Source organism: Patagioenas fasciata, chromosome Z (genome assembly GCF_037038585.1).
Source record: "Patagioenas fasciata isolate bPatFas1 chromosome Z, bPatFas1.hap1, whole genome shotgun sequence".
NCBI lineage: Eukaryota > Metazoa > Chordata > Aves > Columbiformes > Columbidae > Patagioenas > Patagioenas fasciata.
This window is the reverse complement of record NC_092560.1, coordinates 51,501,202-51,517,659: the sequence shown is the minus strand read 5'-3', so window position 1 is coordinate 51,517,659 and position 16,458 is coordinate 51,501,202. Positions and strand designations below refer to the sequence as shown.

General features: G+C 39.1%; 2 protein-coding genes across 7 annotated transcripts in view; both read right to left on the bottom strand.

Moving 5' to 3' along the window:
• TNFAIP8 (TNF alpha induced protein 8) overlaps positions 1 to 8,050 on the bottom strand; it is a 61,498-nt gene extending 53,448 nt beyond the window's left edge. Inside the window, exon 1 of the mRNA XM_065861676.2 lies at positions 7,948 to 8,050. Within this exon, the coding sequence (XP_065717748.1) occupies position 7,948 (1 nt within the window). The 5' untranslated portion in view covers positions 7,949 to 8,050. The remainder of the gene's footprint in view (positions 1 to 7,947) is intronic.
• An 843-nt stretch (positions 8,051 to 8,893) lies between these two features.
• Positions 8,894 to 16,458, bottom strand: part of DMXL1 (Dmx like 1) — a 79,494-nt gene continuing 71,929 nt past the window's right edge. For all 6 annotated transcript variants that reach the window (XM_071802602.1, XM_071802605.1, XM_071802606.1 and 3 more), the window contains 6 exons: positions 16,094 to 16,221; positions 15,828 to 15,920; positions 15,260 to 15,351; positions 14,286 to 14,338; positions 12,853 to 13,070; positions 8,894 to 12,479 (listed from right to left, as the gene is read on the bottom strand). In XM_071802602.1, coding sequence (XP_071658703.1) covers positions 12,255 to 12,479; positions 12,853 to 13,070; positions 14,286 to 14,338; positions 15,260 to 15,351; positions 15,828 to 15,920; positions 16,094 to 16,221 — 809 coding nt within the window. In that variant the 3' untranslated portion in view covers positions 8,894 to 12,254. The remainder of the gene's footprint in view (positions 12,480 to 12,852; positions 13,071 to 14,285; positions 14,339 to 15,259; positions 15,352 to 15,827; positions 15,921 to 16,093; positions 16,222 to 16,458) is intronic.

Below are 16,458 nucleotides of genomic sequence, written 5' to 3'. Positions count from 1 at the left end.
CACAGATACAAAAAAGCCCTTGAGATGTATTATTCCATATTTCACTGTAATAATAGCCATAACTAAACAACTAAAGATAAAGGTTATCAACTGCCTCTTCTAACTTGACTTAAAAAGTTTTGGACAGCTAAGCAAACTGCAAAGCCCCTAAAATGAACTCAGCTTTTTCTCCCTTGATCTTCCCTCTATTTACATTTTTCTTCTCTTCCCCGTATCTTATCCAAAAGGCTTCTACTTCTTAATCTCATGAAAAGCATAATTAAGCTCCACAGGCCACTTGACACCCCCCCCCAGATGTTTACAAAATCATTCCAATCATACCAAAAAGATAAAACATCTTAAAGTGTTTGCAATACCATAAATAAGCCCAAGTCTAGACTACTTGAGAGACAGCGTTTATGTCTGGAACCCCAAACACTGCAAGTTAAAGACCCAAAGGTAGCAAATTATTTTCTTCTATATAAACTCAACAATTAAAATATATCAAGGAGCATGAAGCTCTAAGCAGGTTGGAAAGATATCCTTGAAAACGGATTTATTTTTAAATAAAACAGATCTGCAGTTAGTAGTCACAAAGACAGTGCCACACACAGTAGGATTAGGTAATATCTTGATATCAACATTTATTGACTATAAAACACAAAGATGAGCTGGAATTAGAAAAAAAAATCAAAACACAATATATTTGTTGAACAATCTTTGTTCAGTTTTGCTTCACTGTACAAAGAAGCACAAAATAAAAAGTTCAGCTGAAGTCCAGCAGACAAAATACATCATTTATGCTCCTGATTGAGGAGAAAAAATGTGGGATGAGCTGAAGCTGGGCAAAGGTTCATCCACAGTACTTGAAAATTACTTTAATACGCTAAAGAAAGTAGCCTAAGCAAATATACAAAACAAATACTCCTCTACCAAAAAAAAAGTGTAAGGATATCATAAATAAATGTGTATCTAATTATGCCTACTCTAACTTGGCTCAATAATCAGGGCTTAATTACAGGATATTTAACTATACCTTTATTCTAGGCATTTTATGCCTGCACATACTCACCACTTGGAGAGCACCTTCTGCAGCAGCTGAGTCAGAAAGTCAAAGGTACATTCCAGTAACGACTGGTACCTCTCTACAACATTCTGAAACCACACTAAGTAATCCAAAAATCTACAAAGTGTTTGGGGAGAGATGGAGGTAAAATTTTGCTGCATATTTCATATTAGTAAATCACAGTACAGCAGAGAGAGCTCTAAAAACTGGCTGCTTCATTTTAAACTGTAATGCTTTCTTAATAGTAATTAACACAGCAGCAACTTCCTCTTCATTACTCAAAGCAAGGCAGCACCCAAAACCCCTTCATAACTATTTGTCTAAAAATAACACTAGAATGTTTCCAGTAAGTCAAGAGGCAGTTATTTACTTCAGACACTGTAACAAAAAAGTTGAATCATATTTCAGGAGCATTTCAGTATTTATGTCTGGTGGGGATAGGATAAGGCCTCTCCAACACAGTGGGCCATTTATGGATAAAAATTATCTGCTGCATAACACAAGTTTTGAAATCAGAATAGCACAGTGGAAGATTTATGAGCCCAGACAAACCTTCTATTTTAGTGGCCACCTCCAATATGAAGGTAGACATTTTCAATGCCCATGTTGAAAAGAATAAAGTACAGATGATTTGCTCCCTGCTCCTGTCATCAGTATTACAGTGACACCAACAACTTCGCTATGTCTTAGATTTCTGCAGAACTGGCAACAGCAGGAAGTGAAGATTTCGTTTCTTTTAGGACTGAGTCACAGCAGCAATATATTTATGGCTGGAGTGATAGCTAGCACACCAAACCAACAGACTGCTGACAGAGAACACTCTTCATCACTTTAAACCTACTTTTTAACACCTCTTTTTAAGGATTTCCAGATTAGCTTCCAGAACTTCAGCTGCATGTGTAGCTAAAGCAAGTTATTCAGGCAAGTATAATATTCTGCATTAATGTGAACTTACCTTTGATAATTCAGTACTACCCATCAAAGTGGAAGTGGTTGACACTGCTGTATGGGCATTGAGTCCAAAACAACTTCAGCTAGAAACTAAAGGAAAATTCATTTTCCCAGAGAATCAGGGTTGTTACAGGCAGCGTGTTTTCCAATCAACCACTGAAACGTGGCAGCATTTGGTTTGATAAACTCCACTTAGCATGTCTTCATATAAAATTACTGTCTCCTTTTTAAACACTTTTTTTCCATAACAGATGAAAGACTGTCTTTGCCTTACTGGATCACTTATTACTTTATTAGTTAAAGTGCTTTTCAACACAGACAGTTTTCTGACCTTAATCTGTGTGTTGTACAGATGCTGGAAAGGACAGAGGGCTTGAAAAATCAGTTACTGATAACTAGAGGTTTTTTATTTCCTTCACAAATTAGATATTCAGCTTCAAAGCTCAAGAGACAAACCTGTTTGAAGATAACCATGTGCACGTACGCATTCTCAGTTTAGTGCTTATTTTCCCCACTTCTCAGTACCTCGCAGTTTAATATATTCTTTCCTTTTACACATATTTGCTACACAGAGGAATACCATGGGCTACAGTTACAGATTTTTCTTCAGTTCAGCTACTTAGGACAGTCAATCCTGGATATATTTGAGCCCTACTAACTTTTAAAGACAAAACACCAAACAAGAAAAAACACATTGTTTCTATAAAATATTTTATTAGCAGCAAGTTAGATTTTAAATATCTGATGAAAACATTAAAAGAAAGTAAGCACATAAAATCTTCAACTATTCAACACCAGTCACTTTTGTTTAAAACAGCATGCGTTGCCCTTCCATTTCCTGAATTGCTCCCCAGAACAGCTCCTTAGCAAGGACACAGCATTCAGACATGCTCCCATTAAACTGTGATACTAAAGCAAAAATTGAGCCATTCATTGAGGAAGACTTAACACCACACAATAGAGATGTGGCTATTGATCCAGCTAATAAATATCAAATTCATAAGCCAGACATTATTTCCACCAGTTCATTTTGTATTCTGGTGCCTCCAGACACAGACATGAAACGGGCCACATAATCTGGTGCAGCTGTAAAGAGCTCAGCCCTTTGCTCACACACACCTTCTCCAGAGCATTTAACAACTATCACTCATGGTCAGACATGTAACCAAACTACTACTGTTAGCAACAACTGCACTCAACCCAATTTCCATAGGATAGCACTACTGTATTCTTCACATAAATTGGAAGAAAATGCTGGGTTTATATCTGTCTAGTTTCATTGATCTGATAGTACAAATTGGACTTCAAAACTAGATATTTAAAAATACCTAACCCTGTTTCTGCCGGAAAAATGAGATCTTGGATTAAGCCAGACATATTTAACACTTTAATACTAAAATTTACCTCTTAGGAGATATGCTTTTAGTTAATGAGAAAGCATTGAAAGAAATACAGATTTTAGTACTGATATCTTCTGGACTTAATCCCAGACATACATCCTATTAATTTACCAATGACAACTAATGGTCTTATCATCTAAGAGGCATGTAACACCTCTGAAGTCTCTGTAAGGTTTGCTCAAGAGCTGAGACTCTTACTTTTCATCATCTGGATTACTAAACAGAAACAAAATTGAAATTGAGGAATACTTGTAACTTGCATCATTTAAAGGGTATGTATTTGGTCTGATACTCTATCACACACACCTGCCTTATTAAATTCAAGGCTGCTGCAGAGATGCTAGGAACCATCACAGTAAAATAAAGAAAAAGAAGTAATGTTTTGTCTCCAGGTGAGAGCATCAGTGATCAGTTCAGAAAACGGCACGTGGAGCACAAGATTATCAGCTTCTGATTTAAATTCTGTATTCTGTACTTTTCTTTGAGATTGTTAGAGATGCTAATGAAATGGGCATGTGCTACTGCTCTGCAAATTATACATACCTCAGCCTCTCGGCACAGAGCTAACAGGTTGAGGTCAGTCTATCTTTAAGTTAAAAAAGGGAAATTCTGTTTTGAGCAAAGCATTGCTCAAGAAAGAGTGTAAAAATGCCAACTGAAACTTCTTGCTTGCTTGACTAACTGACAAAAAGCCATCTTGACGTCTACTTGACCACACATAGTGTTTATTCTGGGTCTTGTGATCTGAAATACTGGAGGCAAAGGAAAAAATACAACCCGTAACTAATTTCAAGCCATACTCACTTTCTTTGATAACAAACCCAGTCTCAAATAAAGAAGGCTAGATTTTCCACTACATCAGAGTCAAAATATGTTGCAAACATTTCTATTACAGATCAAATACACAACATGGCTGCTCATGGCTGTGAGCATTGAGACAGTAAAAAACTCCAAACCAACTCTAAAAAGTCCCTGAGTTACTTTGTCATTAAATCATCAGCTCCTAGAGCATCACATGCTGTGTATCGATACTCCAAACAACAGACAAGAGTACTAGAATTTGTTAAATTGAGATACGTGTCACTGCAACGTCTTGATGCTTGTTCAAGATATACTGTATACAAGGTGTACTTTTCCTGTGAGCAACTTCTTGCCATATATTTAATTTTCAGTTAAATTGTGTTTTGTTCCTCTGATCCACAAAACCTAACTTAAACAAAGCATATGGAATTTGTCAGTGGGAGGAAGATGAAAGAAGTTTGATCTACCTGAAGGTGGGAAATAAAAGGAACTGAAAGAAGTGCACCTATAAAGGGAAAAACAAAACAAAACAAAAGAACAAGAGGAAGAGAGAGAAAGGAAAAAAGAGAGGAAGGAAAAAAGAGAGGAAAAGGAGGGAAGAGAGGGAAGGGAAGCAGAGAAAGGAAAAAACCCCCACAAAGTAAACAAAATACAATCCAAATGTCTTGTATTATATCTCATTGGTGTAAGAAGCTATAAACCAAATCTACCCAGACAGTAGACAAAGCTGCTAGAAGGTAGTCAATACAGTAAAAACTATGGAAAACACACTACCAACCATTTAGATTAAGCAGGTAATTTACATGGATATATCCAATGTTAAGGTCATGATGAATATCACTTGGTAACTTTTTTTCCCCTTTTTATCTTTTCACTGTTTCATATATAGGAATTAATAAAATTTAAAACAAACAAAAAATGCTAGGTCAAAACCCATATTAAGAGGTAAAATAAAGAGAGACCATCTGCAACCTGACACAAAATTCGTCATGAACATGTAACTTCTCTCAGATCAGCTACTGTTGACATACCATACTTTGTTATTCATATAAAAATAACCTGTAGGGACACATTATCTGCTTTAAGGATTATTAGGCATTTTACTGTCCAACACTTAGAGGACTCGTCTTGACATAGTGAAATAAGAAGCTGACCAAGGCTGAGATTTCTCAACCATTTGATTATTTCCTCAGCCATTTGAAGCAACAATTATTATTCTTTGCGTAGCAGAAAATATCTAAAGAAAACTCAAAATAGGCAAATTAACCTACAAAGTACACTGAAATCTAGGTTTAGTCAGATTAGGCTAGTTACTATTTAACGGAAATGAGCAGCTTCCTGTTGTCAGGGCGAACAGCTAGCGACTTCCATTTCAAGCTCCAGTGTTTTGTGCCCCTGCAAGTATCTGCACCTCGACATTTATTTTTATAATATTCCATGTGAATTTCCCTTCCAGATAAAAAAAAAAAAAAAAAAAAAGAACTATGTAAATGTACCAAAACATTTTAGTTCCTTCTTCCTGGTTCTAAGCATGTTCCAAGTTCACCAAATTTTGTTTTCCAAATAAAAGGCTCGGGCCTCCTCCCACTGCAAAACTCTTTCTCTCTGGATTTCTTTTCCTACCAATTCCTGTTTAGAGCCAACTTTCACATGGTTTATTTGACAGACAGCAGATGATTCCCACCACTTAGAAAACAGACTTATGGGATGAAGCAGCAAGGAACATGTGAACACCTCCTAATGCCTGAGTAGGTGATTCCCTTGAGGAGGTTCTCCCCCCTCCTCATTACCATCTTTTAAATGCAAACAAGGTAAAAATGTATCCTGTTCATGTAACATGCAGTACATGCATCATATGCTTGCTTAATTAAGTTAAAACCTTGAGGGCAGCAAACACATCTGTGGCAGCCAAAAGGCCAGCGTGCTCTCCCAAGGGCTGCAAGCGCTCGGCTACGCTAACAGTGCTCTTCGAAAGAAAATTTCCTATTCAGAGCTGGCAAGAGACAAGCAGAGCTGGCAGCAGTTAACCCATTTTTGCACTAACACATAGCAACAATGTAAGTATCATGATGAGGAAGGGAATGCATTCAGTCTAATTTCAAGTTATAATAGCTCAGACTTGCACAATCTTAAAAGTTTAGTAAAATGCTAATCACTGAAAGCAGAAATAACAATGAGAAACTTCTGCCACAAAGAAATACAGATTTCCACCAAAGCCATTAAATTGAAGAGTTATAAGCAATATGCAGTGTCAGTGGCTTTTCACTGTGTTTTTAAACAGCATACATCTAATGTATCGTGCTTCCCACCATGGGAACAGGAAGGGTGTGCACCATCAGGACCCGTCTAGGCGCGGCGCCTTTCCAGATACGGCACAGCCTGTGCTGCCGCTGCAACACCCGCCCTGGGTCTGCTGATGAGGAACAGTGACTCTGGATCGCACAGCGATGCCCGCAGGCGATGAGGTTCAGACCAGCAATGCTTTTCAGACCAGACCTGTGGTCTGTGGCAGCCAAAAGGCCAGCGTGCTCTCCCAAGGGCTGCAAGCGCTCGGCTACGCTAACAGTGCTCTTCCAAAGAAAATTTCCTTTTCAGAGCTGGCAAGAGACAAGCAGAGCTGGCAGCAGTTAACCCAGCCAGTGGGTGCAGCCGACAGCTCCTCATCTGGTGAATCCGACTGCCCGGAGAAGTTTCGACCAGGCAGTTTGTAACGTGAGTAGTTTCACTAGTCAGTTACGTGAAATAACGTGCAAAGGAGCATAACTGAAACAAGACATGTGCAGAGCGAAGCACCATTTGGACTGCATTTTGCTTTATGGGTGCATATGTGTGCTCAAGATTGTGAACATACACCTCTAGGGACACAGAGACCTCCAGCATGGGAAGTCCTGACCATCCAGGCTTCTGAAGGTAAATCCCACACTGAACCGTGATATGTCTCTCACTTAATTAGCCGTATGTAATTAAGATAGAAACTAGTTTTACTAGCAGAATTTTGGTACCAGTATTTGAGAAACAAACTCTCATATCTCAGAAAAGTTTGTCTTCCACCAGCACTATGCAGAATCCAGCCGCGTTACCACGCCTGCTGCCTCTGCTCCAAGAGCTACGGATCTGTTCCGAGCGTGCTCAAGCACACCCTGACGAGCAGGACGGCTCCCTTCTGGAGAAAGCCTAAATATTGCTGAAAAAAAGCAGAAAGCTGCCCCGCAAGAGCGACATCGGGAAGACAAGCAGTTAGGGTTCCTTGCACAGAAACCCACGCACAGCTTTCACCCAAATACATTTTTTGCGTGACGAAACTCTCAACGAGTGTTTTGAGCAGCTCCCACCTGGAGAGCCGCTCCGAGGCGGTGCTCGGGCTCCGCAGCGCCGGGAGCCGCCGGGGCAGGAGGTGGCAGCGACGCACCCCGGCCCCGCGGGGGGTCCCGCAGTTCCGTCCGGGCCACCGCATTTCGGACCCACGCTGAAAGCGGAGTAACTCCGTGGCGCCGCTGGAAGCCCAGCTCCGCTCTCCAGCGCCGGCCCGGGACACACCACCCGCGGCCGCCAGGCAGCCAGGCCCCCACAGCCGCCCCCTCGGCGGGGAGGCTCCCGGAGCGCCACCGGGCTGCCAGGCCCCAGCCCGCCCGGACGCGGAGACTCCGCTGGCGCGGGCCCACCCTGCGGCGGAGCAGCTGCTGCCGCCCCCCGCTCCTTCCCCCGGCGCGCAGGGGAGGGGGCTGCCCAGCGCGGAGCGGCGGCACTTACTGTGTGGGCGCGGGCGGGAGCGGCGGCGCCTCCTCGGGGCTGGCGGCGAGAGCAGCGGGAGCGGCGCTGCCGAGGCGGTGCGGGCGCGGCAGAGGCAGCCCCGGCTCCTCACGCCGCGGGGCGGGGCGCGACCCTGGCGGGCGGGAGGGGGCGGCTCTGCCCGCCCGGCGCCGCCGCCCGTCCCAGGGAGGAAGAGGGGGGGGAAGGCCGGGCCGCCCCCCGCGGCCTTAGTCCCACTCACAACTCAGCACCAGCTCTCACCTGGGCCAGCGGCCCAGTACGGCCACGGGAAACCCGGGCGGCAGCAGAGGCGCGCAGCGGGAGGCAGCGCGGTCAGATCGCCTCCTCTCGGGGCGCAACGGGGGAAAGTACCAGTTGGAGAAGAGGAGGTTCAAGCCGCCCGCGAAGGAAATCAGTCTCGGTGTTAGATCTTGGGTACATATTTTCTTCGCTTCTTTCCTTGCTTTGTGACCAAAGGAGAAGTTACGATAGTTACAATATTTGCAAGGGCAAACCCCAAATAAAATTCTTTCGTTCTACTGAGCTGTATGTCAAAGTACTTTTAATTTTGGCAGCAGCTTGCTACCTAGTATTAACTACAGCATAGACACTCACCTTTGGACCTCTTCTAGAGGTGACAAAATTAAAAATGTGGAGTTCTGCAAGACGTTCACAGGCTTTCCAATGCAAATGAAACAGACAAGGAGTTAAAGTTATTATAGTTGTGGAAGAAAATGACATCAGCCTTATTCCGCTGATAAATGACTTGGAGCTTATTACAACTGATAGTTATGCACTGAATTAAATGGGAAACGGGGTGGAAAACAAAACAAAAAAAAAGCTGAGGCATGAAACTCTAAGCCAAAAATAAAAAAAGAGGCAGAAGAGAGATCAAAACTACACAGAACTTACACCTCGAAATATAGAGGAATAAGAAACACCGAGAAACTTGGTAAATCAGTATCTTTATTTTACATAAAGTAGTTTGATCAGTGTGCTGAACCTGCCATTGCTATTTTTAGTAAAAATAAACATTTGAAAAAAACTACCTTGGAGAACATCTTGTCTCCAAGCTTACTTCTGTTGCTTGTCTCACACCTCTTGCAACTAATCTAACACTAGGTGCTCTTAAAGAGGAAGGAAGTGGTACCTCTCAACAGCTTATTTCCTGTAATGGGTCACAAGGTTCCTAAAAGGTAGTAGAACATGTGCTTGTGCCACAGCAGTGTGGTACAAAATCTGCATCTATTCCACTCTTCAACTTTCTCCATAAACATCCTCCAACATGATCTGTCAGATGAGAATGTTGTTCTGGTTAAGTCACACAGCAAGCCAGCTTAAGTACCCAGATGGCCAGAGTTTTAACTCCCACAAGTTACTGAAGTACTAGTAAAGAACTTGGATCTGTTTGAGGTAACTGAATCAATTAGCAACACAAGAATGACACTTTGATTGCATTACGTATTGCTACATAGAAAAACATGTCACAGCTGCTAGTCTATTATAAAAGGGACATTATCAACTACAAGCTGAGTTTTGTCTGGGCATGGAACTACTGTCAATTAAGCACTGGTAAATGCATATTTTAAGTTAAGTTTGTGCACATGGCTACTTCAAGCACAGAACTCTGGTTATCCACTATTCTGTTGAATAACTTGCATAGCAACAGGGAGTAAGCTTTAACTACAGGAGGACAAGAGTCAGTGAAAGTCTTAAGGGCAATGGCTAGCAGAGTTTTGAGTTCAGTTCTTCCTCAATGACTAGATTTAAAGTTGAGAGTGTCCCTTTACAAGATTCAGATACAACAGAAGTTAACTGATTTTGACTCCATCATTACAAGAAAACTACTGATAATTTCACTTAGAATAATTGTTAGACATCAGCAAACATTATACAAGCAAACAACTGATTTGTAAATGAAGTAGCAGCAACATGGAATTCCAGAAGGTTCATTTTCTGCAGGATTTATTGGGAAGATTATGAAGGTGTGGCAAATACACTGATTTTACGTAATTTAGTTTTGTGAGTAGCTTATGGTAACTATAAACATTATTGAAAATGCCTGCTCACAGTCAGTACTTTTCTGGTATAAGCATAAATTTGCCAGGATTATTCAAAGTGCAGCACTACTCAGAAAAATGATAACATTTTATGTCTTGGCAAATAACATATAAAATCTGCTCAGTCCGCAGACAGTAGGACAGCTCTTCATGATTGCCGGTACAATAAACTGAGCTTGAAATATTAAAGCTAATGAGATATCAATATTTAAGGACAAAACATTAAGGACATAATTATATAATGTTGCCATGATTTTTGCACATTTTCCTTTTGTGAATGTAACTTTGTTAGTTCAGTGGGTGCATAAAACTGATACATGTACATAAGCAGCTACAAAGTCAGGTTTCAGTTGGTTCTCAATGAGTGTGGTACTGTTAACTCCATTGTTTTCCTTCTTTCATAAGGAATATTATAAACTCAGCCACTGAGCAGATATGACATACGCATTGGGCAAGTCAGTTTTATAAGGTGCTGTCACTTTTAGTCACTTTTCTGGTCCATCACTGTACTTAAACTGTTTCAATATAAATTTTGATTTCAACCTATAAGTGTTGTGGAAGAACAATTACAATTGAATCACTGAACAGCTGTACCGGTTTGAAATGCTGTCACGTGTTTTCTTCATGGCAAAATATTCACATTCTTTTTATTGCACAATTTGAAAATTCAGGTTATGTGCATAAAAACCTCCATAGTGTTTGCACTGCAACTTGCGAACACATTTAAAATGACCTTAATACATTTTACAAAATCTTTTTAAACTATTCTATATTCTTAAGATAAAAGCATCCTGAGAATGTTACAAAGTTCGTTTTAAAAGCCCTTCATCTCTGCTATGCTTTATTTATCCCCATAAGTTCCTAATTTGACAAGTTTATTTTACAGTTAATATTTTGGTGCTATATTTCACAAAATATCTTTTAGCAAAAAGTACACCATTGGCATTCAAGTAATCCAGCCTCACAACTGATTTACAAATTAAACCTCAGTCAAGCTCTCAAGTCAGAAAGAGTAAACCAAAATACTTACAGAAACAGTTTTTAGCTGACAAAAAAAAAAAAAAAAATCAAGGTTCTGTGCATTAATAATTTGGTCAAACATTGAAGTTATGCAGTTTAGTATTTTGGCAAAAAAAAAAATCCATCTATCATTTCCAATTTTTTTTTTCTTTCACTTTAGACTAGATGTAAACATACAGTACAAAGGCTGACAGTATTTAAGTACTTTGCTGTTGAACTTTTTTCTTTTTCCTTTTTTAAAGTCCTTAGGAAAAGCAGACAAACAAGAATGTAAGTGCTAAGAATTAACAGAGTATCTTTGGGCTAAATAAAAGTCTTGCTGGAAAAAAATGTAAAAATAAATTATCTTTTTTTCCTCTACAGACATGTAAATAAATATTCTTTGAAGAAATTCTAGTGCCATATCCTAAAGCAGTATCTTCCTCTATCTTTTGGATCAAGACTAAAGCTTCACACAATCTCTACTATTTTACTAGGAAGATATCCATTAATATTTACATATTTTTGTAAAGGGAGTGTTCAGGCTTAAAAATATATTTATTTTTTAAAGGTAAGCCTGCCATCCTGATGGCAGTGATTCAAGCTATAGAACATAAGTTACAGAACATCTTCAGTTTCTTATACCCTAGATCAGAGGAAGGACATCATGCAAGTTAGAGAGGTAAACAGCCTGGATTCCAGGAATGGAGACAGATAGTGGCTCATTATATGAAAGCTTGCATTGCCAGGAGTATTTACTCATATAGGTTTTGTTTCTCTTCTACACATAGGTATAGATTTTTACTTTTACAGTTATGGTTGCCACAACAAAAGAGTAACATTATCTAAGGTTTCCATCTGGACAGACCTGCTTTTAGAAGGCGGCCAGGTGTTGAATACAAGCAGAGGCCAGGCCCAGATGGTACACTCCAGGTGGGAGTGTAACTACCTCAAAAGGAAAAGTAAACAACTTCACCAACATCTTAATAATATAATAAGTACATAATTTGGAGTCATGTATAGCTTTTTTTTTAGGCAACAATCAAAATTGGAAGGACTTTGTTAATCTTTAAGGCATCACTGCATCATGAACTAAAAGCTCCAGGTAATAAATACGGGAGGGAAGAACATCTCTGTAGCATGAGCTATCATTGTGTATCTGCTTTGTTGGCTAGTTCCAGGAAAAAAACCAAAAATATTTTCAGGGATGGTAGTAGGGGAATGCTATACATGGTTTTGAGAAAAATATTAGATCATAAATTTCACATCATTTTTTAACATATCATTTAAAGGGCTGAATCTATCAGGCAAGATTCTCATCTTCACTGTTCCATCAGCACCACAGGAGAATATGTGATTTGCTGGTCCTGTCTCAATTTGCATGACTCCTGTCCCAATGTTTCTGAAGAGAGACTGTCGAGCATGCTCATTGATGAAAGTGTGGAGAAGATTAAATGTTGACATACTCCATACCTGAAAAAGCATCAAAACATCAATCCTCCAAAGGGTAATTAGCATGACCTTAAAATTCACCAGGAATGAGTCTTGGAGAAATTGGTCTACATTTTGCATTCATTTTTCTGATACTAACTGTAAAAGAAATGTAGAAATCTAATGACACAGTTATAGAATATTCATTTTCTGTAATAAGGAAATATACAGGGACGAAGGTAGGACTAACTAAATAAAAGACTGCAAGGTAAGATTAATGTTTCATAATTACATTAGTAAATGTGAAAGAGTACTGAACTAATGCAGAACTTATATCTGATTATTTCACACCTATGCAAGATTCTTTTTGAATTTACACATCTTTATCTCTCTGCTCCCTCCCGCTCCTTAATACCTTTATGTTGCCTTCAGCAGATCCTGTGACAAAATACTCTTCTGTAGGATCAACAGCAATTGCTTTGACTGGAGAATCATGACTCTGGAGTAACTGTTGCTGCTGTTTTTGGCGAAGATCAATTATACAGGTAAAGCCTTTTCTGCCTCCAGATATTAACAGCTGATGTTTCGGAGCATATGCTAGCACAGTTGCTCCACTATCATGGCAGATAAAAGCTGAAAGACAAAGCAAAGTAATTTAAATAAACACACGGTACTAACTTTTATTTTCCATCAACCTCTAACGGTTCAAGATTGTAGCAACAGTGACTTTGATGCTGTAATCCAACTGACCACAACCACTTCATTTACTGTAGTATCATATATATGCAAGCCTAGGTTCACATCAGACATCTTGAAGTTGCAGTATTTTCAAACAAGCAGCTACAATCTGTATAAAAAACAATGTATATCCTTTTTCTACCCTTCTATTAAGCATTGACCAGAAATAGATCCTTTCAAATGCTCTAATGCTTGTTATTTTAAGGCATATGTTTCCCATAAGAAGTGTCCTCCTAAATTCCTTGCCCAAATATCTTGCAATTTTCCAGTGATTATTTTACTTCTAATTTGCTGATTTCCATGTTTATTTGGAAATGTCTGCTCCCCAAAATGAGTGGAGGAAGTGAATGGAGATGACAATTATCAGGACAAAGCTCAGTATGTTTGAGACTAGACTCTATGAATCCTAACACATGGCATGCAGTTTATTGTACTTGTAGTTCAAAGGGTTCTCTAAATTTACATTTAGAAACTCCACACATCTCACACATACAATTAAGTATTCACCATACTTCAAAGTTCACAGCTCTCCCTCTGAGCTTATTTCTGGATTCCAGACATTGAAATGTATTTCTTTACCACTGCCACAAAATATTAGTAACGAAGTTAATGAAACCCTATTAATTTATTACAGCTCAAAACTTGTACTTAAAGGAATAATCCTTCTAAAGCATTTTTGTAATACTGTATGTAGATATCTACACATGCACACACAGAAAGCATTTAAAATATTCCACAGCATTTGGCATAAGACATTGGCATAAGCTATAGTTTTCTCAACATTCTAGTCACTACAAGCAGGAGTTGCTCAGAATCTTTTAAAAATGAACAGAAATTACAGATGTCAGGCTGTCAGTGTTTGTACTTCCAGTGCAAAGAGACAAGGTATGCAAAGGAAGGTGCTCATGTCCATGAAGCCAGTCATTAACATGTAACACTAAATAATTTCTCAAGAATCTGTTTTTATTTTCCTGCTGGTACACTCAAACAGGATAGGGAAAGATGCTTTACAGCTAATATTAAAATCACCTCCCACATAACTATTTCATAAAGATAGACATACACATTTTTTACTGTGATTAAATACTTTGCTGGTTGTTTTTTACTTACCATGCACCAAGCTATTTGTAGGTGAAACCAAAGTATCCCAAAGACAAATATTTCTGTAGAAAAAAAGTTTTAATTCAGTGAGAAGTGTTCTATAGTATTTTGCACACTTGAAAAGTCATGTGAACCTTAAAAAGATTGTTTCAGGCATAAAGGCACTGTAAACAGACTTCCAATTATTACTTTTGAGCAGACCCCAAGTTACTTCCATAACTATACATATAATGCAAGGACACACCATGTACAATTATTCCATGACTGGTTATTCTCAAATGATTCATATTGAGATTACAATCTTTTGTAGTTGAATTCACCTGAATGTTAGCAGAGTTTGCTCCTTCTTGATCAAAACTTACTTAAGAAAATACATGTGAAATGAAGAACTATGCACAACTCCTTGTGTCCATAAAAATAATTTAAGACAGGTTCATATGAGTAGAACAGAATAGTTCACTTGGAAAAGACCTATCAGTCCAATGGCCTGACCACTTCAAGGCTGACACAAAGGTTAAATAGTTATTAAAGGCACTTTCCAAATGCCTCTTTAAACACTGACAGGCTTCAGGCACTGATCACCTCTCCAGGAAGCCTATTTCAGCATTTGACCACCCTCTTGATAAAGAAATGCTTCCTGATGTTTAGTCTAAACCTCTCCTGATACAGCTCTGAACCACTCCCACATGTCCTGTCACAGGATCCCAGCGAGAAGAGCTCAGCACATCTGTCTCCACCTCCCCTCCTCATGCGAAGCATGAACAGAGGATCTGTACTTCCCTGTGGAACCCCCTTTAACAGGCATATGGAATTTAGCTGCCTACATTGCTTCTTTCCCCATCCCACAAATAAAGAAAGAGCATGAGTATTCACATTGGTCTTAAGCTGCTTAAGGAGAAAAAAAAAAAAAAGCAGATGTGTAGCCAAGGAAGGAGAGAAAACAGCAACACTTCATTTTTATGCATTATCACAGCAGTTCTTACCTGTTGTCAGAAGACAACCCTGCTGTGGCTATCAAAGATGATGAACTGATGAAAACAAAGTCATTGGCTGTTTTGTTATGACACTGCCAGGTCTGAAAAATTGCAGTTTAGAAATTATTATTTAAAAAAGAAATGGATTTTACGTAAGCATGAAATTTTAAACATCCTCAAGAAGGCAAGCTATTTCAAAATCAATTTAAAGAACAGATGATGTAAAAGAAGAGTATGCGTATGCCTTCGGATAGTCTTTAAATTTCATAGAAGTATACTTTCTAGTCCTGTGTTATTAACAATTAATTAACAATTGACAGTTATTGACAAGTCTCAAAGTACATTAAAGTTATTTCAGATCTAACATTGCATTTTCTACTCTCTACGTTAGTAAGCATGATTTGGATTTAAGAACCTGTCTGTCACACAGATCACACGATGGCAACAATCTATTATTAAATCTTCATTAACACTGGTTAGCAGCACAATCCGTGCCCTATCCTAACTACTCTAAAGGGGGAAGGAAATAAGAGAGCATAACAAATGTTTATGAAAGCAAATTTAGATTTCAGCTTACCAAATATGGTTTAGGTGAACTGCCGGTAAGTGGACAACATTTCCAGTTTGTTTGATATAAACTTATATATCCATCAGCATCAACAATTCCAAACTGAAAAAAAAAGTTATATTAATTGTAAATACACATGTATGTATTACAGAAAAATTATCCACAATTCAGTGAAACTACCTTAGATTTGAAGAATGTGATGTTTCTGCTAATTTACAATCATTTGCAGGGGGACAGAGAGAAGAGGGCAAGTACAGAAGCATTCTGTCAGTTACCTTATTTCCTTGGTAATTGAATCTCATTCGAGTTACCCTTGAGTTGCCACCAGACCGAAAACATGTGATTTGCTGTGCATGACCCCATTCAAACATTCTTACACTACCGTCCTGAGCGCCTGTCAGGTCTGCAACAGAAAATATTTACATGACATCTTTTGGGGGTTGGACTAATGATCTCCAGAGGTCCCTTTCAACCCCAAACATTCTGTGATTCCCAGGTCGTGTAGCAGTTAAGGAATGTTGCTTCCCAAAATTTTAAGAAATCTCACACCAGCTCACAACATCCTCAAAATAACTGGTGCCACAATATGCACCATAGTACCTGGCATGGAGTAGTGGGTACCACAAAAACTTAATCCCAT